This window comes from Gossypium arboreum, chromosome 7, assembly GCF_025698485.1.
Source record: "Gossypium arboreum isolate Shixiya-1 chromosome 7, ASM2569848v2, whole genome shotgun sequence".
Taxonomy (NCBI): domain Eukaryota; kingdom Viridiplantae; phylum Streptophyta; class Magnoliopsida; order Malvales; family Malvaceae; genus Gossypium; species Gossypium arboreum.
In genome coordinates this window covers 12,642,085-12,660,878 of record NC_069076.1, presented here as the reverse complement: position 1 = coordinate 12,660,878, position 18,794 = coordinate 12,642,085, and the positions used below count along the sequence as shown (strand labels likewise).

At 34.4% G+C, this 18,794-nt stretch overlaps 4 protein-coding genes and 1 long non-coding RNA gene across 5 annotated transcripts; 4 read left to right on the top strand and 1 right to left on the bottom strand.

Moving 5' to 3' along the window:
* The first annotated feature begins 411 nt into the window (after nucleotides 1–411).
* On the top strand, nucleotides 412–1,658 carry LOC128295622 (uncharacterized). The gene is made up of 2 exons (XR_008286178.1): nucleotides 412–592; nucleotides 1,375–1,658. It is a non-coding gene; the product is annotated as an uncharacterized LOC128295622 (long non-coding RNA).
* Nucleotides 1,659–5,522: 3,864 nt separating this feature from the next.
* LOC108474032 (cell differentiation protein rcd1-like) lies at nucleotides 5,523–7,079 on the top strand. The gene is made up of 5 exons (XM_017775911.2): nucleotides 5,523–5,616; nucleotides 5,962–6,051; nucleotides 6,177–6,219; nucleotides 6,416–6,522; nucleotides 6,659–7,079. Exons 1-5 carry the CDS (start codon nucleotides 5,599–5,601, stop codon nucleotides 6,803–6,805), a joined length of 405 nt encoding a protein of 134 aa, XP_017631400.2. The 5' UTR covers nucleotides 5,523–5,598; the 3' UTR covers nucleotides 6,806–7,079.
* Nucleotides 7,080–7,263: 184 nt separating this feature from the next.
* LOC128295621 (uncharacterized) lies at nucleotides 7,264–8,198 on the top strand. The gene is made up of 3 exons (XM_053031344.1): nucleotides 7,264–7,555; nucleotides 7,657–7,726; nucleotides 7,827–8,198. The coding sequence occupies exons 1-3, from the start codon at nucleotides 7,419–7,421 to the stop codon at nucleotides 8,034–8,036; spliced, it is 417 nt and encodes a 138-aa protein (XP_052887304.1). The 5' UTR covers nucleotides 7,264–7,418; the 3' UTR covers nucleotides 8,037–8,198.
* Nucleotides 8,199–8,234: 36 nt separating this feature from the next.
* Nucleotides 8,235–9,484, bottom strand: LOC108474041 (uncharacterized). The gene is given in 3 exon segments (XM_053030960.1): nucleotides 8,235–8,506; nucleotides 8,628–8,928; nucleotides 8,930–9,484. Coding segments are annotated over 3 exon segments (1,128 nt in total).
* Nucleotides 9,485–12,748: 3,264 nt separating this feature from the next.
* On the top strand, nucleotides 12,749–16,531 carry LOC108486770 (uncharacterized). The gene is made up of 8 exons (XM_017790998.2): nucleotides 12,749–12,987; nucleotides 13,507–13,578; nucleotides 14,201–14,243; nucleotides 14,317–14,423; nucleotides 14,614–14,709; nucleotides 15,736–15,935; nucleotides 16,002–16,071; nucleotides 16,167–16,531. The coding sequence occupies exons 1-8, from the start codon at nucleotides 12,871–12,873 to the stop codon at nucleotides 16,293–16,295; spliced, it is 834 nt and encodes a 277-aa protein (XP_017646487.1). The 5' UTR covers nucleotides 12,749–12,870; the 3' UTR covers nucleotides 16,296–16,531.
* The last annotated feature ends 2,263 nt before the right edge of the window (nucleotides 16,532–18,794 follow it).

Below are 18,794 nucleotides of genomic sequence, written 5' to 3'. Positions count from 1 at the left end.
TGTGATGTATTCGGCCATGATGCATTCATGAGCATGGTTTATGCTTCTTGCATGTTAGTTAAAATTTGTGTTTTGGATGGTTATGGACACCTTGAAATTCGGCCTTGCACCTATATGTGTATATATGCTTGCACATGATATTTTGATTATGAAGAAAGTGATAAATATGTTTGTTTAAAGAAGAAATTTGTTGAAGAATGTTGTGAAATTTGCATGTACATTCGGCCTAGTACATGTATAGTGTGAAAAACCTTGAAATTATTTTTGATTTTGTGTATTTATGACCATGTATAATCGGCCACATGAGTAATTTGAGCACTTGATGTTATGTTAAAATTCTTGAGCTTAAATATATGGATGTATGTATATGTGGCCATATAATGGCGTTTTGGGTTCAAAGGTTGAATGATAAATTATAATAAAGTGAGATGATATGAGATGCCGAATGTGATTGACTAGTAAACATTATTGATAGAAATATTGAATACTTCTACTTGTATTCGTTAAGCTCAAGAGCAAAAGGGAGCTAAATCCGATAAAGGGAAGGAAAAAGTGATCGAATAGCCGTTGAAGCCGTTCGACAACATCCGAGGTAAGTCCTCAAGAAATGACCCTACTCGAATTATGTGAAATGAAACATGGATGTGTAATGATTATTGATTTATGTGTGTATGAGTATTTGAATGATACCCGGGTTAAGTCCCGAAGGCGATTATGCTAGTGATATGTTTGTGTTTGAGCCTTAGTAACGAAAATGAAACATGGATGTGTAATGATTATTGATGTATGTGTGTGCATGAGCAATTGAATGATATCCGGGCTAAGTCCCGAAGACATTTATGCTAGTAATTATATCCGGGTTAAGACCCGAAGGCAATTGTGCTAGTGACTACATCCGGGCTAAGACCCGAAGGCATTCGTGCAAGTTGTTAAATCCGGGCTAATACCCGAAGGCATTTGTGCAAGTCGTTCTATCCGGGCTAAGACCCGAAGGCATTCGTGCATGTGGTTATATCCGGTTGTATTCCGAAGAAGCTTGGGCTGGAGGTGAGCATTGGTTGCTGTAATAAATTTAATTAGTACGCTCGAAAAGCCCAAAGGATAAGGTATGTTTATATGTGCATTGGAAAAGTCGATATGTTTGAGTAACATTCGCTCAATCGACTAACGAGTTTTCAGCTATTGAATTGGTTGATATCTTGTGAAAGTATATAATGATGAAGTGTGAAGTAAGTATGATTATGTGAATGTGTATTAATGAAATGATTCATTTGGCTATGTGAATGTAATGCTTTAGTTAAAGCTGATTTTATTGCTTGAGACTTACTAAGTATAAAAATGCTTACCCCGTTGCTTTGGCTCTCTGTTTTATAGATTTTGCTCGTTAGCGATCGGATTCGGGATCATTAAAGTCGAAGTCATCTACACTATCAAGGCGTCCATTTTGGTATAATTTTGGTTGAACTTTGAAATGGTATGTATAGGACTACCCTATTGTTGAAGGTCATGTACCTTTCGGTTTTGTGTAAACTTGGATAGCCATGCGAAAATGGCTTATATACGTTTTTGGTATGATACTATAATCGTTGTATGTTGATCATTATGGGGTATGGAATTGTTTTGAGAAGATTAGCCATTGGAATGGTTAATCATGATCACACTTTGTGCTATGTATGCAAAGAGGGGCAATTGAATCGTGGAAATCATGAAATAGGTAAAGGTTACCTTGAAAACAGATGCTGGCAGCAGCAGTGGTGTGAATTTGAAAAATCACCAAAATTTGTAGGAATGGTATTAAATAGTGAATAAGTTATGTAAATGAACCTTGATGAGTCTACTTTCATATGGAAGAAACGAAACGGTCATAGGAGTTACTTGTTAAGAGATATTAAAATTATTGTGAGACAGGGCCAGAACGGTTTCTGGGTCCCCTGTCGTGACTTTAAAAATTTACTATAAATTATCCAGAAAGAATTAGAAGTCATGCCTTATATGTGAAGATTCCATTTTGAGTCTAGTTTCATTAGAAACAAACGGCACCAGTATTAAAGCCCTGTACAGAGAGATATTAAAGTTGTAACGCGCGAAGGTCAGAGCAGTCGATCCCTGTAACATGGGTGACTTTAACTAATAAACTGTACCAATTGGCCCGACCAAAAATTCTAGAAATAAATCCATGGAAGGATATATGAGTCTAAATTCAGGGAAAATTTACGGAATCAGTTTCTGAGTTTTGAAACTCGAGATATGATTTTTAAGGCGACAGTGACGCAGTTTTCCAGCCTGTCTGGAAATGCCAAATTGGTCGGTGCTTTAAGAGGACTTGGCTCGTTAACCCCTCGCGTCCGACACCGGCGATGGTCTCGGGTACGGGGTGTTACAGGCCTGATCTCTTGTGCCACAACCTAGACTCATCTAAGACAGTTGTGTAGGCACTCTCTAAAATTTTGTTCCAATCCACAACAAAACTTCTGTCAGTCATGGTTACTGACATGAGTTTGGATCCACTTGGATCACTAATTAGGTACTCATTGTCTTTAAACACTACTAAGTAACCTTTTCCAAGTAGTTGAGCTACACTAAGCAGATTTCTATCAATTTCAAGCACAAACAGAACATTAGTAACTAGTTTGGTACCTGTAGGAGTGTCAATCAGTACATCTCCCTTGCCTTCTGCTTTGGTGTAGTGTCCATTGCCAATTTTACTCTTGTGTTGAAGCTTTTGTATAAGTTCTTGAAAATAGTTGCATCAGGAGTCATGTGGTTTGTGTAACCACTATCAATCAGCCACCATTTTTTGGCTTTTCTTCTGGCAGCTGAGCAAGAGACTACAAAGACTTGCTCTTCTTGATCACAACCTTCTTCTGCCACTTGAGGTTCAGTTCTAGGCTACTGAGGCTGGTTTTGCTTCTGCTTGGCCTTGTTTTTGCACACTTTCTCAACATGGCCCATCTATTTCCAGAACTTGCACTACACATCAGGTTTGAACTATAGTTTGCTTCTGGATGACTGAGCCTTCTGCAGTGTCGGCAAGGTGGTTATTTTTTTCTTGCTCCATCTCTTTTAGGCTTATCTGACCAAGTCTTCTTCCCTTTATAGCCAGAGGAGCTCGAGGTTAGTCTGCTATTGGTTTGGAAGGCACCTTCTTAATGCTCTTCTTGTCTGCTAACTTTTCTTTGCTCCTGAGCATAAAGAGCATTGATCAGCTAGGTTAAAGTGATGCTTGACAGATCTTTTGAGTTTTCAAGGGAAGAGATTTTGGCTTCATATCTCTTAGGTAGGGTTGCAATAACCTTTTCAACTATTCTTGCTTCACTAAACTGGTCCTCAAGTAATCTAATGCTGTTCACAACAGACATGATTCTGTCTGAATATTGCTTTATCGTTTCTTCTTCCTTCATCCTCAAATTTTCAAAGTCCCTTCTCAAATTCAAGAGTTGTTGTTGTCTTATTCTTTCAGTCCCTTGAAACTCCTCATTTAGCTTATCCCAGGCTTGTTTTGGAGACTCACAAGCCATGATCCTTGTGAAGATCAAGTTTGACACAGTGTTTTGGATGCATGACATTGCTTTGTATCTTTTGGCTCTATCATCAGAATGCTACCTGATCTAAACCATTGTGGGGTTGGCTATCAAAGGTGGTGGTTCAACATCCGAGTTGACAACCTCCTACAAGTCAAATGCCTATAGATAGGTCTTCATTTTCACTACCCATATGTGGTAGCCTTCACCATTGAACACTGGTGGTGGAGCTGGAGAGAAACCGGATGAAAACATGGTTTTGATGATTGAAAAATGACAGGTCCACTTAGAAATGAACTCTTAATACCAATTGTTGGAACTAAGAAAACATAATGAGAAATTTGGCAGAAACTTAAGCTAGAAGGCTCGATGTCTTGCTGAGCAAAACATTTAAAATCAACTTAAGATCTTGAGTAAAAAAACTAGAAAAACGAAGAAGAATTTCTAAAAGATTTTCATTGAAAATGAATTGAGGCATAAAGCCATTATATATACCAGTCAATAAGCTGGTCAAAATAAGAAATGTCACCTAAACATTTACCTAACACTACTAAATAACCTAGTAAATTGATAAACATAACTTGCACACATAGTAAAGTTGATTTATCAATCCATCAGCACCTAATTAGATCAAATATGTTACCAACTTAGTTTAAATCTAACTAAGTAACAAAATATTTCCTTGAAGTAACAAAATCAGCAGCATAGGCTTTAGCTACAATATGAGTGGCTCGGGCTGCATGGTCTGCTTCTTGTGCTGCATGGAAGACAACTTCAACACAATCACTTTAAATATGTCGCGTTTCAGTTGTGACAAAGCCAGTTGTCAACGTGTCATAGTGTTCTATAGATGCTGAGGTTGAAACTTTGTTGTATTGATGGAACTTGTACGAATGTTTGTTGTTTTTTTCTATTTTTCCCGAATTGTATGGTCCTATTCATGTAGCAACTTAATGAATGTTCCCTTAAAAAAATAATGTTGCAATAAGCTTGAATTTAACAAAATAAATTTAGCAGTGTTTATAGCTGGACCAAAATTTTAAAATTAAAAAGTAGAACTAAATTCCTAAAAAGAAAAAATAAGGATTAAATTCTAAATTTATGAAGAGTAGAGGGACTGTTGGCATATTTTAACCAAACTATTATGGCTGAGTCTTGGATGTGTTGGTCCAAGAGGAAGTTGGCGCGCTTTATCGTCACACGTTAAATTTACTCCCACTTCTCTTTCTCTTTTGCTTCTTTCCCTCTGCAACTGATGCTGATAATTGCAGTATCAGAATTTTTATAAGACCCAAATATCATTAATTTTATTTTCCACCCTCTCTCTCTCTCTTTCTCCATCGGAGGAGAAAATGGTTAGAAAGGCGGCGTATCCACCCTCATTCCGACCCATCCGTAACCCCTGTATAAACCTCCTTCAGATCTACCGTTTGGTTCGACAGCTTCGATCATTGGAAATCGGAGAGCAGTGTCTTGATCTTCTTTCCAAGGTATCACCTTTCTTTCTTTTTCTTCTCCACTATCTGTTTGTTTTCTGGAAAAAGAATACGTAGTCAAATAACTCAAAACCATAGAAGAGTTAGAATCTGTACTTAACAATATATAAAAGAAGAAAGAAAGATTAGTTTTATTTTATTGGCTTTATAAAGGAATGGGAATAGAATATTCCAAAAAGATTAACTTACAAGTAATTATATCCAACATAGATAGTACTTGATACATGTTTTTAGAAATTTTTGAATCTTACAAGGAAATACCAATGCCTGTATTAAGTTTTCGAAAAAAGTGGAATTTGAGAGATTGAATATCTGCCAATGCCATCAATCATCATTCAAAGATTTGCACTCTTTTTCATGACTGTTACCCTCACCTCACCTTTTCTATTTCTTTTGTTAAACTTTTCAAGTTCTTCTAAGATCTTGTTCCACTAAAATTAGAGCTTTGATCAATAGATAATAGCTTTCTAGTAATAAGCATGATATTTTCTGATTGGCTCATTTGTAATCTTTTCTTATCCCCCCAGAATAGACATTCTTGTAACCTTTTGGCAATTTTCTTATGGAGTTCCCCTGGTTCTATGAGGCTACTTTTACTGGTAGGTCCTGCTATTTCATTCTATGTTACTTCACACTCTTGTTCTATACAATATTCGGACACGGGTATGGAGGTACAATCCTCCAATGTTATTGAAAAGCTTCAAAAGAAATAAGCAAATTCGTATTAGACAGATCCCTGTATGCAACACTCACAATTTAAAATTTTGTTGCTGTTATTTCACTCATCGTATTAATTAGTTCTAATGTATCTCTAGAATAGTGCTATTTTGTCCGCCATACCCATCTTACTCTCCAAGAAAATTATAGATTTGAAAGCTTTATTGATACATACAATGTCCACATCAAATCAATACTAAATAATTGATTACCTGTTCATTATTCAGGTAATAACTTCCGCTTACCGTCCATTAGTATCCAATAGGCTTTCAGAAAGAGTTGTAAGACGAACTTGCAATGCTATAGGGCTTTTCCAGGTTCACTCTTCTAGTTTTATAATTATCTTAGTGTTTTAAGTATTGTATGATTCTATCAATAGATTTCAGTCCAAATATGTACTATATATCTATCAATGACATCCATTCTTCGTATATCTTTACAGACACTAGCTTCTCACCCTCATACAAAGATGTCATTTATCAGAGGTAACTTCACTTTGAATCCTCTACATACGTGAATACTTTATGAACTTTATAAGTCTTCGAGTTCAATTGTTTTTCTTTAATTGTATGATTAAAAAGGACCTATATGTATTTGTATAGCTCGTATGAAAATACCATAGTTTGTTAGGTTGGAGTTTAGTTTTATAAAAACTGTTCTAATTGAAATATTTCTTTGTAGCTTCTATGCCAGAGTATCTTTATGCCTTCTTGAAAACCAGGAGCAGAGGAAGGAACTATGAACGTCTAAGGTTCGCCAGCTTAGTTGTGATTGGGTCCCTAGTAGAGGTAGCATTAGCTCACATCTTCTGTTCATTTCTCATGTTAATCTCTGTCAGAATACATACATCTTTAGAGCTCATGGAGTTGGATAAATGTGTTTTCAGTTAATATTTTTAAGTTTCTTCGTTTTTGATTTCTTCAGGTTGACAATCCAGAAGTTGTTGATTACCTTCTTTCCACAGAAATGTTTCCTTGTTGCCTATGCTGCATGGAAATTGGCACAACATTGTCAAAAACAGTGGGTGACTGGATTTCTTTGACTGTTATATCATTTGTTTTTCTGGCTTGATAATTATGAGGGAAAAATTGCTATATAAAGCTAGGGGTTAAGAGTCGGCTAAATTCAAAGTTTAACCATATTCAAATACATGTATAGTCCTGGTAACATCCTTGACATTTCTGTTTATGATGTGATCATGTGACAAACTGTGCATTATTCCACATTTGCACTGTAAAAATTGGAGCGATGAAATCTTAGGAAGTCCAAGAAAATGAAATTGAGTTAAAATGGAATAAACGGTTGGTCACCCAACTTTTATAAGTTTTCATTGGGTATAGAAAAAAAAGTTTACAATATGGGCATAGCCGTTACATACTTTTATCATTTTAGTCACCCATTGTTAATTTTTCATTGCATACACTCATTTTAGTTACCTAACTTTACATTTTATCTTTTTAATTTTCTTTTTTTTTTTTACACTTATTTTAAGAATTAAGTTTAGACATATCGTGATTTCTGGACCATAATTGTATCATCTATGGCGTTTACTACAATCTTGGAGATGCAACCTTCTTAGCTATATTCTTGAAGCTAATATGTTCAACAATTGGAGGTACAGGTGGCCACATTTATAATTTACAGAATCTTACTAAATGAGAAAGGGCTCAACTACTTGCTCTCTATGCCGGAGCGATATCTCGTGGTAACCCATTGTTTGGAAAACATGGTTGAAATACTTGATGTAGAAGATGAAGAATATTTGCCACACTTGCTGAAAAACATCATTTGCTGTTATCTCAGGATCTCAGAAAATGAAAAGTTAGCAAATAGTACATTATATACTATATATTATGTATGGATGGATGTATCATATTTACTTGTTCATTCATTAATGTTTGAAATTGTGTTTGGAAAAGTAGGATACGAGCAGACTTGTCAGGCTACATTCCATGGTTGTTGGTAGATTACAAATATGTTAATATCATTCGTGTAAGCTTCAAAACTTCCATTTAGAATATTCAATCGGAATTTAGGTAATTACCATCTTTGTTTCCAGAAAGAAAAGGCTCATGCCAATTTCCTTTTCCAGGGTGATCCAGAAGCCTTATGTAACCTACGGAGATTGATTTGGCTTTTTGGAAGTGGCACAGGCATACAAGAGAATCTCCCGGTGAGCCACCTGGATTGGTCATCAGATGACGAAGAATGCAATCTGTTACGAACAGAAATCGAGAAGCCAAAAATGGCAAAGAAAGAAGGAAGGAAAAGAGAAATTCCAGAGAGGAGAGGACGAGTTTGAGAAGAAGGAAGAAGAATAGATAGAAAAGAGAGAGAAAAGGAGAACAATTCCTCAACAATTTTCATTAACCATTCAATGACATTAGCCAAAATAGAACAGCATATATAAGGGAAGATAACAGCAAAAAGAAAATAAAAAGTAAAAGAAAATTGTTGGATGAAACACTCCTTATCATCGAGTTTTCTGTGCATTGTATCATTAGAGCAAAATGCATCGTTCGTTTTGCTTGGTATTTTCATTTTGGCTCGTATCAAATACCTCCACCTCAAAATAATCCTTGTCCTCAAGGATTAAAGTGAAGAAAAGTGCTTGAATTTTCAATAGGATAACCATAATTATCCATTCTTCGATCAAGCATAAGGCATCCATCACAAAGTTCATGACAGGAACATCAAACTTGAATTCAATGGGACATAGATCATCAAAATGTTCTAGCCGAACGCTATCCATTGTGTCATTAGGATAGTAACCTTTTGCACTTTGGTAATCATGGTAGTAACTTTCACATCTTTATAAATTCGGTTTCCACGTGCCTCACCTACAATTGGATGATATAAAAGGAGTTGTTTTGGCTTTTGAGAGTTAACCCACATCTCACAAGAGAGACGATTTCATCGTTGTTAAGCAAGCAAAAATCTGATACAGCCATTTCTACAATAACCCGCATTACTTCATTGGACCTAAAGCTAAACTCCACATCTAATAAAAATCCACACATTTTCTCTGAATCAGGACAACCATTACGAAACTCATGAAGTGTAAGTAGGATAGGAAGAGGAAGAACAAGACCAACAAGCGAATCATCATGCTGCATTTTATGTGACCACTTAGTGCTGTAGCATGAAGGCTTCACTAATAGGAATGGAGGCAACTGAGGAAGGTCTGGAACAATTGAAAAATTCCAGAGGCATGGTCATGTCATCGAAGGGCACATCAAGTAACTCAGGATAGCTAGAGAAAGCTAGTAGTAAAAGTCTCAAAGGGAAGGTTGCCCACGTTTGCCTCGAAGCAACTTTGCATATCCTTGTTGGTAAGCTAATGTTATTGAAGACAAAATAAAGTGGAAAAGAAGACCTGAATCAACCAAATCCGCAGACCGTTAACTTCTCATACAAAATTTCATGAAAGTCTAGGTTAAAAGATTCCTCCTGCTGAAAATCCTTATGGGACTTCTGCATTCTGAAACCTAGGCTTTCTGCGATATTGTCATTCAAATAACCACGAAGATAGTCAAGGTTCAAATACTTAAACCTTTTAGGAAATTCATATTCATCATCACTCGAGGAGTATAGTAAACTATCCTCAAAATTGAACAATAGTTCTCTGTGAGCTATATCAAAATTCTATACCAAATCCCGTAAGGCACAATATCGTTGAGCTTCAATCTTCCCTGAAGACATTAGCCTAATCAAAATAAACCCACTGAATTCATCTAACTCGTACACCATTTTCTAACAAAACCACACTTTCTTCAGGTATGTGTGGACTACAAGAAGCACAGGTAATTGAGGAACTCTTGAATAACTCACTGCCTAAGTAATCTAAAGCAGCAGTTTTGCAAGGGTTAACAAATCTAACCGAATACCAATGAACATAATATAGAGTAAAAGCCATTAAATTCCCAACAACAGAATTACCTGAAATCCCGTGGAAATCATCAACTAGATCGTTTGCTACTGGCACTCCAGTGAAGGACTATTCATTTGGAGGAACCTTACCCATCACTGTACAATTATCATTTGTCCTAGTTATAGCTTGCCTCACTCGTGTCCCTGGCATTTTTTGTGTAGTTGAAATAGTTGGAATACCATCATTAGGTTCACCGTGTTCCTGTATCTGAGGAACCTTGAATATCGAATCTGATTGAAGCGTTTGATTTTCGACTTGTGCAAATGAACCTTCTACCTTCATAGCCGACGCATGAGAGAAAGCAACAGTCATGCAGGCTTGATGGAGCTTGTTCTTAAGGATCGCGTGGTACTCATCCATGTCACTCAGAATCGTCGATGTCGAATCGGTTATTAGGTTTTTTTACTTCCACCACACCACCATATGTGTCACCAATTTTAGATTTGAAAACTAGTGTTTGAGGTACCACCAAAGATGTACCAATCACATTCTCGCCCGTACATGACCCCTGGATTGCCGCACTAGCACCATAAAACTATATATCAAGTTGGCAACAGTCATCATAAACAATCATCATAGCATTTAGGTGTCCTTCACACTTGATCAGGGCTTAAAAGCCAGTCGACTTTTGAAATGTGACATCTTCTCCACAAATCCATAAAGTGAGAAAACTTGGCGGAATGCTTCCACAGTAATAGGATAAAGCATATGATGGATTGTGACCAGGAAGGTACAATTTGACTTGTAGCAGGCCTAAATTGCCCGGGTCCAAAATTAAAATAAACAAAAAATAGTCCATTTACAACAGTCTAGTTACACCAGGCCCAAAAATAAAAACATAACCCAAATTTTAAACCCAAAATTACGAGGCCTGAATGGCTTAAAAAGTAAAACATTCTCAGAAACCCCAAACCCTAGGCGTCGTTGCCTCCTCCACCTCCGTACCCCTTATGCACCACCGCGTGCCAGCTGGCCTCCTCTGTACCTGCAGAAACAGACAGCAACAACAGCATAGAAGAAAACAAAAAGTAGCAAAAACAAGCAAAAATTTGATAACAAAAAATTACATTTTCGGCTATAAAAGCCACCACACATGAGTTGTAATTTTTTAGAGAGAAATCGAAATACAAAGAAAATGCAATATTCAACAGAAGAAAAGAAAAGGTGATATTTTGTTTTTATTTACTTATTTTTCTTTTCTTTTACATATATTTCTACTAGTTTTTAAAGAAAATAAAAAAAAATCAAATCTTACCTTTTTGTGCACTTGCGCCGCCATAGGCGGTTGAGGTCTATCGATTCCGATGAAAATCAGTGATTATTGGGCTCAGGAGGTCGAAAGCTAAAAAAAAATGGCTTTTTTGATTCCTCGACCACTGTGGACTGCGGCTACCACGGCGGAGGCGTGGCGGTCCGGTGATCAGAGCAAGGCTGGACCGATGGCCGAAAAATGGGGGAGGGGAGAGCTTTTTCTAAAGGGTTTTAAAGTAAAAGGGGAAATGATTTTTTTGATAGAATTTTGGCTTATATACTACCCCCATACGACATTGTTTTGGAGCAAGCCTCAGACGCCTAAAACGACGCCGTTTCACTTGACCCGCCGCGACCCGACTCAATACCTGAGGATAAACGTATTTTCATAAAATGGGTTATTTACGTGATTAATCCTCCCATTTTTCGACCCATTTCAATTTAATCCTTTTATGTTTTTTTTTTTATTTTTTCGTTTGATTTTGCTTTATTTTTAATTTGGTCCTAGGACCATTAGAAGAGGCCAACATCTCAAACGGTGTCGTTTTGGGGACAGGGAATAATTTCCCAATAGGCCCCTGCCTTTGTTCACATGTTCAATTTTAGTCCTTTGTTGCCTTTTGTTCTTTTTCTAATTTTGGCCCCTGATTATTTTCGTGTTTCAATTTAGTCCCCAATTCTTTGATTCGCAGAGGAAAGGACACGTGTCCTGGGGATGGGCTAATTCTCTATTTACCCTTTGCTGGTTTTAGCGCATTTTATTTTAATCCTTATTAACCTATTTTTATTATTTACAATTTGTACCCCAAATTTAATTTCTATTTCAATTTCATCCTTAGTTCGTTTAATTGATTTATTTTCATTTTTGTTTTTATTTTCTTGTTTCTAAATAACGTTTTATTTATTTTCTTGTTTTTTGTTTTATTTACAAGCTTCAAATTTTGTTTGTATTAATAAATAAAAAAACAAATTTATAAGGACAATTTGGTGAAATGTTTTTAGGTCATCTTCAATTTCGTCAACTGAATATCAAATTTTATATTTCGACCAAAGGAATAAAATAGAGCAATGTATCATACTGAGTATTATACCAAGTAATCTTTTATTACCAAAAGTAATTTAAAATTACCTAAACTAAAGTCTCTCCCAAAGTAATTATGAAAGTAAAATAGTAATTTTAAAAGTCAAATTCAACAAAGAAGAACCATTTATCAGTTCGAACGCACTTAAAAGTGTCTTTAATAGGAGAAAAAGACATGTTTAATCAAGTTTGAACCCACGTCCTCTTAATTGTTGTAATAGCAACAATGCCAACTAAGCTATTACTCACTCCACAAAATATACGTATATTTTTAGCTATAAATTTTGAGTTTATATCAAGAAATTTAAAGCAATAGATGAGAGGCCACTAAATTACTCGACACTAAGAGAGTATAATTTAGAGATTTAACCTAATTTTTTTATTATATATATAGGTAATTTTGTTAATGTTCCGAGAGGCAAAGCGGACAAGTTTACCTCAAAACCAAATCCAATCCAATCTCAAATATATACTAAAATAAATTTGACCCAACTCAATCTATTCGAAACCTAATTTGAAAAATAATCCGACCTTCACCAATCAAATCGAAACAAGTTGATTTTAGATTCTTTTTCATCCCTAGTTGAGCCTTAAAAATAAAACATTTATGGTTTGTTGTCATAATAGGTTAATACATTTATCACCATTCGCATAATGACAAGTTTGTGAATATGAGTTTGAGTGTGTGTTTAGAAAAAAACGCACGACGCGCTCCCTGTATCATTTTTTGTTTGGTTATTTCCTTGTGCAGCTCATACTAATAAATGCAGTATCTGAAATTTTATTGCTAGAAAAACAAGAAGACATCACCTATAGTTTCAATATTTCTATAACGTATTTTCCAGTCTCTTCTCTCATCCCTCGTCGGAGAAAATGGTTTCCGGTGCGGTTGCTCCACTCACTTCCAACCCTCCTGCTAGAGTCAGAAATTTGATTCAAGGGCTTGCTTCTGAAGAAACCCAAGAACAATCACTTGATGTGCTTTGCAAGGTATCAGACACCTTTACTTTTTTCTTTTTAACTACCTTTTTGGTTTCTGAAAAAAAGAAAATGATCAAATAACCCAAAAAACATAGAAAAAGCTATAATATGCACATAAGATAACAATATACAAAATAAATAACTAATCAATTTTTGGGGTCTTTATTTTCATTTTTGTTTAATAAAGGAATATGGTAGAACCATTTTTTATATTTCAAAATATTAGCTGTCATATATATTTTTTAATTTTTAAAATGAATATATGTTTTTTTATCAAAGAAGAATTAAAAAATTCCATATACATTTGCTTTGAAATACTGAAAAAGGGCGAAATTCTAAGTAAATTAAACCTTCCTATGAGTTGGAGTAATAAAGATTTTACCAACCTGAATACATACATGCAGATGACTTGAGTTTGATATTCAAACATTGCTCTCTCTTTCATCATAGTTTTTTTTTTTTTTGACTTTTCAAGTTCTAAATTATAAAAAATGGCTGCTCATTTGTAATCTTTTCTTCTCTCTACAGAATAGACTGGCTTATGACAATTTGGCAGTGCTGTTATGGAATTCTTTTGGTACTATGAGTGTCCTTTTGAAGGTAGGTCTTGCTATTTCATTCTATGTTACTTTTAGAACATATTTGAGCATGGGTGGAGGTACAAGGATAGATTTGTTTTACTAAAAATGAATTACACTTTTTTTAAAAGGGTAAATCAATTTGCAAGATAAATGATTTAAACTTATCGTTATTTTACAAGCCATTTTCTATTATTCAAACGACTTTTCAGGAAATAAACATAAAAAAATATTTTTCGTCATACCAATCCACCCTGAATTTTTCTCCATTAATCATCCGTAGAATAGTCATATTCAACTACTAGACCACGTTAGTCTCTAAGAAAATCATAAACTTCAAAGCTTTGTTGATAGATACATTGGTCACACCAATTCTGTAGTAAATGGATTTATATAACTGTTCACTATTCAGATAATAACTTCAGCTTACCGTCCACTGTTATCCGACGGTCTTACTGAAAGAGCTGTAACACAAGTCTGCAATGTTATAGCCCTTTTCCAGGTCCACTCTTCTACTTTCATTTTTGTTTTTATATGTTAAGATCTCAAAGGTGAGCCTGCCTTAGTAAAGTTTGTATTTGTAGATTATATTAAATTTCACTTGTATGAAAGTCTTAATGACATCATTCTTTGTATTTTTATAGTGTGTAGCTTCTCACCCTAATACAAGGATTCCTTTTATCAGAGGTAACTTCACTTTTGAGTCGTCAAATTCAATTATTGTTGGCTGCTCTAATTGAAATAAATATTTCTTTTGTAGCTACAATGCCAGTGTATCTTTATCCCTTCTTGAACACCATGAGCAATGAAAGGAGCTATGAATGTCTAAGGATTACCAGCTTAGGTGTGATCGGGTCCCTAGCAAAGGTAGCTTCACCTAACACCTTCTGTTCTTCTTTCTCGTGTCAACTTCTCGCAGAATACATACATTCATACATACATACATACATACATACATACATACATACATAGAGGTCATGATGGAGTTGAGTTAAAATTTTTTTTCCCAAGTTAATATGATTTGTACTAATGTTGATGGAGTTTTGGAACTGTGCAGGTAGAGGATCCAGAAGTGATAGAGTACCTGCTTTCAACTCAAATATTTCCTAGTTGCCTACGCTGCATGGAGCTTGGCAAAACATTGTCAAGAACAGTAAGTCACTGCACTTTCTTCTAATATACAAACCTATAAATATTGTTTCACTTGTTTCTTCACTTTTTTTTCCTTTCCTTTTACGTTCATACTCATGTCATCTAATGTTAACAACAATGGATATGAAATAAAACCAACATGACTAGTGACTTGAGGTTAAGAAAGACATATTATTTTATTGGAAAGTTACAATTTTGGCATTATTTTCAGGGCCTTTGCTGATAAATTTTGGTTAATATTTCGTACCTATATTTGGTTTCAATATTTAATTCTATACCTATGTTTTCTTTTGCCCCAATTCGGTACTTGAGCTTGGGTTCAATATTTAGTTTTGTATTTGATTTTTTTCCAGATTGATACTTAAATTTGACTTCAATGTTCAATTTGGCACTTAAAGTTTTTTTTTCTGTCTCAGTTAAATACATATAGTTTTTTTACTAGAGTACTTATATCAAATATTTATTGGGCCACATGATGTTGAATTTGGATACTAAATTGAAAAAAAACCTAACTTATGTACCAAAATAAATATTAAAATCAAATATAGGTATTTGTACGAGACAAATAAAAACTCGACTATAAAAAAAAACTCAGATATCAAAATTGAACATTAAAATCAAATAGAAGTAGCAAATGACATATTAACCTTAATATTTTTTGCATAAAAAAAAACCATTACGGAGAAAAATTGTACACAACTATGTTACTTGGATTCTGGGGTTAGGGGAAAGAAAGTTCGGAATAACTTACTTAGACACCATGTGATGTTGTGACTACCATGTATTATTCCACATTTTCAGTATAAAAATCAGAGCAATGAAATCTTAAGAAGTCCATGAAAATGAAACCAAGGAAAAAAGTCAACATCTTTGTGAATAAACCAATGAGCACATATTGTAATTTTCAGCACTATAATTGTATCATCTATGGCGTTACTATATCTTAGACATGCAAGCTTCTTAGATATATTCTTGATGCTAATATGTTTAACATTATCAGCTGCTAATACAATAATGGATGGTACAGGTGTCCACATTTATAATTTATAGAATTTTACTAAGTGAGAAAGGGCTCAAGTATTGTTTCGTTCTTGCTGAACGATATCTCTCAGTATCCCAATGTTTGGGGAAATTGGTTGAAAACCTTGGTGACGATGATGTAGAAAATTTGCCTCACCTCCTCAAAAACATCATCGGATGTTACCTCAGGCTCTCCGAAAACGAAAGGTTAGCTAAAAACACACGTTTTAATCTTACCAGTTCATTCTTTAATGGATGAAACTCCGTGTTTAGGACAAGGCCACAATTGTTAAGCTATGTTCCATGGAAGTTGTTGTATCACAAATATGCTAACATCGTTCGGGTAAGCTTCAAAACTTCATTTCGTGCATATCAACACATGCGAATTAGAATAGCTAAACCCTAAACCCTATACATTATATTCAATTCTTTACGCAGAGTGATCCAGAGGCTCTTGCTGACCTACGAAAATTGGTTTGCAATTTAAGGACCAGCAAGAGTTGTACAACCCATTGTACCGACGAGCCACCGACTAGCAGCAACTCACCCGGGCCGACCATTCCATGATGGTTACCTTTTTCAGACTGCGCAAGGCAGTGAGTGGGGAACATACAATATACAATATCATAATTTCCCCACATTATTATTTGTATTTATATTTAGGAAAAATATTTAAATAAAAGATTAGCCCTCAAATTGTATGACATGTTCTAATTGGACCTGTACATATTTTTGGCTAAAAAGCTATAGTTAAGTAGAAATAATAATATGTAGCTTGGCATCCCGGCCAGAGTTTTATTTCATTTTATTGCTTTAAAGAAATTAATTTAATATAAATTAGTTAAATCAATTTGTTGACATTGCTGTAGATTTTGCTAACAAATTTGGCTTGTTTTCACGTGCGTGCACGCACACAAAATATACATATATTAGTTATCTTTAAATTTTGAGTTTATATCAAGACCTTTAAAACTAAGATAAAAGGCTGCTAACGTACATAAGACTGAGAGAGTATTAATTTAAACCTAACTTAATTTATGGAATTGTAATTTCATAAATTCAAGAGCAGAGTGGGCAGATTTACGCCAATTCCAAAATTATTCCATTTCCAAATTGGCACCTAAGGTTTTTTTTTATCCCAATTTGGTACTTAAGTTTGATTTTAATGTTCACGTTGTACTTGAGTGTTTTTAATTTGATACTTTAGTTTTTCTTTGGCCCATTTAAGAACTTGAGTTTAGTTCTAATGTTTAATTTGGCATCTGAGCTTTATTTTTTTATCCTAATTAAGTACCATTGTTTTTTTTTTTACTAGAGTACATATGTCAAACGTTCATTAGGTTATTTGGTCTGGGTATCAAATTGAACATTGAAGGCAAACTCGAGTACCTAATTGAATATTAAAATCAAACTGATCAAGTACCAAAATAGTTTATTAACTAGTGCTAAATAATACATTTGTCACCATTAACAAAACAGCAAAACTCAAGAAAGATAGAAAAATAAACTAAGAATACGAGTGTGTGTGTGCGTTTTAAAAAAAAAAGTACAACTTTCTTGTTTTTTTTATTTTTTGTTTGGTTTTTTCCTTGTACAACTCATACTAGGAAATGCAGTATTAGAAAAACTTTATTACTAGAACAATAAGAAGAATATCACCTAGAGTTTTAATATTTCTGTAACATCTCTCTCTTTAAGGAAATGGTTTCAGATGCTGCGATTCCATCATTAACTCCACCAGTCCGCCAAAAGGAATGAAATCACTATGATGTTAGTGACGTTTTTGCTTCAAATCACCACCAATAATTAGCGACAATAAGTTTTTATGGCGAATTTTGTGGTGTTTTCAAAAACAACAGTATTCTATTCGTGACATTCATAAGTGGCATAGTACGTAAAAAAATAAATAATTAAAATAAAATTTTAATATTAAATTATTAAATTATATTAATAATTTATTATATTATTAAAATAAGTAATTAAATATGTATGTTTAATGATATTGAACATTACAATATTTGATATATTAATATTAGACTTGATTCAAGTTAATCTTTATATAAAAGAATATCTTTAGAGTTTTTTTCTTCAAAAAATGGCTTACACCTTTTAAAAGGATAAAATCAATTTGCAGGATAAATGATTTATTTTCCGTTAATTTGTAGTTATTTCTATTGTTCAAACTTTTTTTCAAGAAATAAACATAAAAAAATACAGCAAGACCCTAGAATAGTCATAGTCATCTACCGGACCATGTTAGTCTCTAAGAAAATCATAAACTTCAAAGCTTTGTTGATAGATACATTGGTCACACCAATTTTGTAGTAAATGGATTTATATAACTGTTCATTATTCAGTTAATAACTTGACTTACCGTCCCTTTGTTATCCACTACCTTCTTGAAAATCTTTGTAACACAAGTCTGCAATGCTATGGCCCTTTTCCAGGTCCACTCTTCCACTTTCATTTTTGTTTTAATATGTTAAGAATCTCAAAGGTGAGACTTTAGTTTAAAACCAGTAAAGTTTGTATTTGTAGATTATATTAAATTTCAGTTGTATGAAAATCTTAATGACATCATTCTTTGTATTTTTATAGTGTGTAGCTTCTTACACTGATATAAGGATTCCATTTATCAGAGGTAACTTCACTTTTGAGTCATCAAATTCAATTATTGTTGGCTGCTCTAATTGAAATAAATATATCTTTTGTAGCTACAATGCCATTGTATCTTTATACCTTCGTGAACACCATGAGCAATGAAAGGAGCTATGAATGTCTAAGGATTACCAGCTTAGGTGTGATCGGGTCCTTAGTAAAGGTAGTTTCCACTACAGCAAAATAGGTTTTTAGTGGCGTTTGAATGAATAACGCCGCTAAAGAACAAGCATTAGTGGCGCTTTTTAAAAACGCCGCTAAAGATCGAGTACTAGTGGCGCTTTTTTTAAAAATGCCGCTATATGTACACCTTTAGCGGCGTTTTTTAAAAAATGCCGCAAAAAATTTAACACGACGCCGTCGTTTTGTGAGCCTTTAGTGGCTTTAACAGCGTTTTTTAAAAACGCC